A 6,328-nucleotide genomic window follows, 5' to 3' on the forward strand; every position below is an offset into this window, starting at 1 on the left:
AAGAAATCACCATAAGAAATTTGGAAGCGAGCACCATATTTCACGTGATTGATGCAAGAACCACCTACAGGCTGTTGTTAAGGCATCTCTGGATTCATGAGAACAAAGTAGTAGCCACCATGCTTTATCAATGTTTTAAATTCTATCAACAAGGCATCAAGAAAGTCAATGTTGATTCCAAGGCATTTTTAGAGGTTGAATCTCACTTTGCTGATACAAGGTTTTATCTAAAAAGTGATAATATCAGTGAAGTTATATAAAAAAAAGTTCCTGTGGCCAAAGGCACTTATAAGCCCGAGCAACAAACAATCGCAACAACGAAGACAAATGAAGTAGATGCTTTCAACAACCAAGAGAATGGTGAACCAACCACTCAAATCAAACCTGAGGTGTTAAAGAATGAAAAGACGATATGCCCCCAAGAAAAGGTCTCAAACCCTTTTGTCCTACGCTTTGTTCCTCTTTCTCGACACAAGAAAAGCAAATCACCATTTGCAGAATGCTAAAAAAATCTGACGATCAGAGACGTCAAATTTTTTTAAAAAAGCTTCACCACACCACTTATAAAGATGGATAAAGGAGAAGTAAAAAAGATTGAGAAAGAAGAAATGAAAGCAATTCTTCTAGACAAACGAACAAAAGTTGGGTTCGATCCAAAGACATATAATTTGTTGGCAATGGTAGGATATGACTTTACAACTAGCACCGAGCTTAAAATCCTAAAAATATTTGATGAAAGGCCTGGGCTTTCCCCGACGCAAAAGAAGCTTCAAGAACAAGGATATTCTATACCTAGCTCAAGATTTAGACTTGGATAAAAGTCCTCTTAGCCAATTTGCATAACTGGAAAAGGGAAAGCAAAAGATGCAGACACATGTCACATTACCATAGAGGAAAGCCATGATTCTTAAGAGAAGGAGAGAGGTGAAAGTCAGAGGACTTTTGTCTTCAGTCACATTACTTCTTTAGCAGCATGTTCTTCAGTTTTTCAAAGGCTAAGCACACTTGCAGTTGAAGATGAAAATCAACATCCAACTTCTAGCTCCACCAGACTTCCAGCCTTTCGAAGGCTAAATTTAAACTTGAATAAGATAAATAGTGTATGTTCAACTCCAGCCACACCAACATCTGCTTTCGAGAGATTGAGCGTGACCATAACAAAGGTGAAAAGTGAAGAAAAAATTCATAGTGTTATTCCCTCAATAATGAAAAGGACGCTGCTTATTTCCATAAATACAGAGGGCTCATTAAAAGTAAAGCAACACGATGTTGTTATCACTCAACCTAAAAAGAATGGCCCAGATGATGAAGAAGATGCGACAAATTGTTGCCATGTCACAATAGAAGAGGCATCAGATTCTGGCATGCATGAAGAAGACGCGGAAGAAGCCCTTTTATCACTTGAGGATGGTAGTGAACCAACAGTTGATGAGTTTAAGGAAGTCAACCTGGGCACGATAGAAGAGCCTCGTCCAACCTTCATAAGTGCACAACTTGCTGATAATGAAGAAAAGAAATATGTGAGCTTACTCACGACATGTAAAGATGTCTTTGATTGATCGTATAAAGAAATTCCTGGGCTTAATCCAAAAGTTGTTGTCCATCGACTAGCAATTAAATCAAAATATCAGCCAATCAAGCAAGCTCAATGATGCTTTCGGCCATAACTGATTTCTCAAATCGAATAGGAGGTTAACAAGTTAATAAAGGTTGGATTTATACGTGAAGTCAAGTACCCAACGTTGATAGCCAACATTATTTTCGTAAGAGAAAAGAATGGTCAATTACGTGTCTACGTGGATTTTTGTGACCTAAATAATACTTGCCCAAAAGATGACTTTCTCTTGTTTATCACATAAATTATGGTGGATGCCACCACCGGGCATGAAGCTCTATCTTTCATGAATGGGTCATCAAAATATAACCAAATTCGAATGGCTTTAAAATTTGGGGAGAAAATAGTGTTTCGAACTCCAAAAGGTATATACTAAGGTGATGCCTTTCAGATTAAAGAATGTAGGTGCCACATACCAACGTGCTATGCAGAAGATCTTCGATAATATGCTACATAAACACGTCGAGTGTTACGTCAATGACCTTGTAGTGAAGTCTAAGAAGCGATATAACTACCTAAAGGACCTAAAGCTTGTCTTTGACCGCCTGAAGAAATATCAATTAAGAATGAACCCTCTTAAATATGCGTTCGGTGTGACTTCAGGAAAGTTTCTCGGGTTTGTTGTAAGGCACCGCAGAATCGAAATCGATCAATCTAAAATCGATGTTTTCTAAAAAATTTCAAATTGAAGAAACCTGCATGAGTTAAGAAGTCTTCAAGATCGCTTGGCCTATATCAAAAGGTTTATATCTAACCTTGCAGGACGATGTCAACCATTTTAGAGATTGATGGGGAAGGATACAGTCTTTGAATGGGATCAAACCTGCTAAAATGCCTTTGATAGCATAAAGAAGTATTTGCTCGATTCTCTGGTCCTAAGCGCGGCTACAACTGGAAGACCATTGATATTATATATTGTTGCTCAAGAAATGTCTCTTGGAGCACTACTTGCACAAGAAAAGGAGAAGGGCAAGGATTCTAAAAGTACAAATCATCTCATCATTTTGTTTAAGAGTTGGCAAAATTTTAATAGCATAGACCAAAGTAAGCACTTTTTAAAAGTTCAGGAACTATAATAGATGTTTTTAAAAGTTTAAGACTCATTTGTAACTTTTTTTTTTTTTTTTTTGAAAATTAAGCTTATTTCATCCACATTTTTACAATGATTTGCATCATTCTTTAAGTACAACGATTGATTATTAGTCGAATTCCAAAAACAAAAATAACTTTTTGAAAGCTACTTCTTTTAGTTCTTAAAATTTGGTTTGATCTTTTAAACCATTAGTGTAAAGTAGATAACAAAAGAAGAAATTTGAATGTGGAAGTAGTGTTCATAGACTTAATTTTCAAAAATAAAAATAAAAATCAAAATGATTACCAAATAAAGCCTTAAAGACCAAAATAGAACAAGCTTCAAAGTTCGGAGACTAAAATAGAATTTAAACTTTTAAAAAACCAAGCCAAAATTTGAAAATGGGAAAAAGTAGCTTTTAAAAACTTATTTTTATTTTTGAAATTTGACTAAAAATTCAATCATTGTAGTTAAGGAAGATGCAAATTATTGGAAAAAATGAAGAGAAAATAAATTTAATTTTTAAAAATAAAAAACCAAAAACGAAATTATTATACAACAGGGTGTTAGTTCTTTGTTTTTGTTTTTTGTTATTTTGGTTTTTCTTGTTTTTTGTTGTTTTTTTTGCGAAAGAGAAAAAACCCTTCTAATTTGGCCCGATTTATCTATCAGTATTCGGGCCTCTAGTCCACTGATATTAATACCAAAACCCTAGCTTTCAATCTTCATCTTCTTCCAACCTAAATCCTCCAACTGAAATACCTAGCAGCGGTAGCCGCCTCTTGCTCCGGTAGTCTTCTTCACCACTTCCGTTCCCCTTTACATGGTGTTTGCCGTACTTTTTCTTACATCTGATCCTCTTAGTTTTAAAATTCTTGTTTTCAGGAAGTAAGCAAACATGGCGTATGCAGCGATGAAGCCTACGAAGCCTGGTTTGGAGGATGCACAAGAGCAGATCCACAAGATTAGGATCACTCTTTCGTCGAAGAACGTGAAGAACCTCGAAAAGGGTATCTCCTCATACCTTTGTTTAGAAGCAAGTCACCTCCGTTGTTTTCTAGTTCGCAAGTGGAAATTTTCATTTTTCTAATATTACATTTGAACTCATATGTCGTTTGTCTCTTGGTTTTGCGTTTTTGTAATGTGTTTCTGAAATGTATAGATTCTTCCACATTTGCTTTATGATTGTTGTTGCTGTTTGTAATTCGTTGGATTTTTCACTTTTCATGTTCGTCTTGATTTTTAACGTGTTAATTATTGGATTGTTATTTATGTCATGACCTTCGAAATTTATCTGCCGAATGAACTTCCGATGTTTACACATGAACTTCAGGGAGAATCATCCATGATTCACAAATGGGGGCTTTGACTTTACTCAACAAAGGGTTTTCTTTGCTCTAATTTCTATGTTTATACATATTACTGAAATTTTATTTCTTGATGTCTTCAGCTTTGTAAATGGTAGCGTAATCCTCATGGTTTACTTTGTTTTTTTAAAATCAACAGTTTGTGCTGATTTGGTTCGTGGTGCCAAAGACAAGAGACTGAGGGTTAAGGGACCCGTGAGGATGCCAACAAAAGTCCTGCACATCACCACCCGGAAATCTCCCTGCGGTGAAGGTACTTTTGATTCAATGCTTAATTGAAGAATAACAGCAAGCTTGGTTTTGGAATCCTCTGTCTGTTTATAGTAATTGTTACCCTGGATCAATACTCAACTGAATTTTCCCTTATACCTCTCTTTCCATCATCCATTTGTATTTATCTGGGATTGGCATTGGTGGTGTTAGTTAAGTATTCATGATATTTTGGTCTTCACACCTTGTGGTTTAGTGTTTTAATCCTGTTATCTCTTTATCCTTCCTCCATGTGTAAAGCCCTTAGACCCGTTCATTGTTTTTCATACTTGAGCTTTGGATGGGAGTTTTGGTGATTCTGCTGTATAAATTTGTCTACGAACACTGTTGAAACTGAATTGTTATATGACCCTGCAATTCTAGAAAATAAAACAGGAAATTTATGAGCGTGAGATCTGTAAGTCTTTGGAATTGTATTTTGATGGGTTTCTCTACGAATTTTTTAGTTTATTATTCTTTGTAAATATATTGTCTTCATATTGTATGTAAAACCGATATACGTAGTCAGTATCATAGATTCATAAATCACAATCAACTGTAAATAGTGTAGTTAGTCTGGCATTGTTCTATACTTATTCAGGGAATATTTGTTATTTTTGTATATGCCTTCTCGGGTGGCTTCATTTGTTGTTGACGTCTGCTCTAAGTTGCTGCTAAATAATTTTTTAGATCTATTCTGAAAATTGGTTAAGGATCTCTTACTTTTATTGCAGGTACCAACACATGGGACAGATTTGAGCTTCGTGTCCACAAGCGGGTCATCGACCTCTTTAGCTCTGCTGACGTTGTTAAGCAGATCACGTCTATCACCATTGAACCGGGTGTTGAGGTTGAAGTCACAATTGCTGATTGATGTGTTCCATATTTCTGAAGTTCTTAAATCCACTCGTAGTTATCTAGAGTTTTATGTACTGTGTGTGCCTGCCCTGTTTCAATCTCAAATGTTAAGGTTAATGCGTTATCCATTTTTGTCATGATTTTGAAGTTTATAACTTATTCTGGGAGCAAAATTTTTGTCTACTGTCATTTCGTTGATTTCTTTGGATTTTTTTTTACTTAGATGAAAAGTTAGAATATAATTCCATGAGCTGTATTCTGCTTTTACGTTCCTTATGTTTCAATGTTAACCGTTGGATTTATTTTGATAGCCAATATTATTAACACTAAATGAAGTTGCGGGTCCAAGTAAAGGCCAGATTTGTTATGGATGATTATTTTGAGCGTACTTGCTTTCTGTTAGTTTATCTATGTTCATGTGGGTAGACTTTATTGCTTTATCATGGTGACTTATAAGATAAGCTTGAAGCTAAATTGTATCTCAATTTATTTTCCATCGAAATCATTTTTTTTGAAAAAATTTCAATCGTAGTCTATTGATCGGTACTCTTCCATTTATTTTAATCTTTCACCTTTTGAAAAATTCCACAAAATGACCCAATAATAAAAAAGTTTTCTATCAATGATCTCTTTCAAGTTTAAAAAGCCTTCATGCTAAAGCCTTTCATCTTCTTCCTTCAACCATTTCTCAAGCATTCAATATGTATTCAATGTAACACAACATTCTACAAAACATTTATTTCCAACTAATATTCTACTAATAGCATTTTGTTACAACCCCAATATTATACACATATGAGAGAAGGGGTAGAAAGGACATTCCACAACTGAGGCTGATAGAAAAAAATGTACTCCATGATTAAGGCCTGCAAAGAATTCTTGCTATAAATAGATAAATCTAAGGAAAATAGTCTCTATGACTTGAGTGACCTCTTTTTGCTCTTATTTCTTTTCGAGTATTGGTTGGTTGAGTTTTGTAAGTTTTTCTTGTAGGTTGGATATCCAACAAATTGGTATCAGAGTCGTACAACACTCGGACGAATAAGAGCAATGGTATAGAAGTAATTAGAGGAATCGATGGAGTCAAATGAGAAAGAAATGATTGCGATGAAGGAGATGTTGTTGGGGTTATGTAAAAACATAGAAAAACTGGCAGAAGAGGTGAGG

General features: G+C 35.1%; 1 protein-coding gene across 2 annotated transcripts; it reads left to right on the top strand.

The window, feature by feature from the left end:
• Positions 1-3,265: 3,265 nt before the first annotated feature.
• LOC120092689 (small ribosomal subunit protein uS10y) lies at positions 3,266-5,528 on the top strand. Of its 2 annotated transcripts, none has more exons than XM_039050838.2 (4): positions 3,266-3,477; positions 3,573-3,697; positions 4,194-4,307; positions 5,038-5,528. In XM_039050838.2, exons 2-4 carry the CDS (start codon positions 3,586-3,588, stop codon positions 5,175-5,177), a joined length of 366 nt encoding a protein of 121 aa, XP_038906766.1. In that variant the 5' UTR covers positions 3,266-3,477; positions 3,573-3,585; the 3' UTR covers positions 5,178-5,528. The 2 variants fall into 2 exon arrangements, with proteins under 2 accessions (XP_038906766.1, XP_038906767.1); XM_039050839.2 differs by having other exon boundaries at positions 3,270-3,477; positions 3,552-3,697.
• Positions 5,529-6,328: the final 800 nt, after the last annotated feature.

Source organism: Benincasa hispida, chromosome 12 (assembly GCF_027475165.1).
Source record: "Benincasa hispida cultivar pf3 chromosome 12, pf3_genome.v1.1, whole genome shotgun sequence".
Lineage (NCBI taxonomy): Eukaryota > Viridiplantae > Streptophyta > Magnoliopsida > Cucurbitales > Cucurbitaceae > Benincasa > Benincasa hispida.

Bases quoted from the DNA above. Each gene is read 5' to 3' on its own strand.
- LOC120092689 (XM_039050838.2), top strand. From the start codon at position 3,586: ATGGCGTATGCAGCGATGAAGCCTACGAAGCCTGGTTTGGAGGATGCA. The intron at 3,698-4,193 runs GTATCTCCTCAT...TAAAATCAACAG, and splicing joins CGTGAAGAACCTCGAAAAGG to TTTGTGCTGATTTGGTTCGT. The intron at 4,308-5,037 runs GTACTTTTGATT...CTTTTATTGCAG, and splicing joins GAAATCTCCCTGCGGTGAAG to GTACCAACACATGGGACAGA.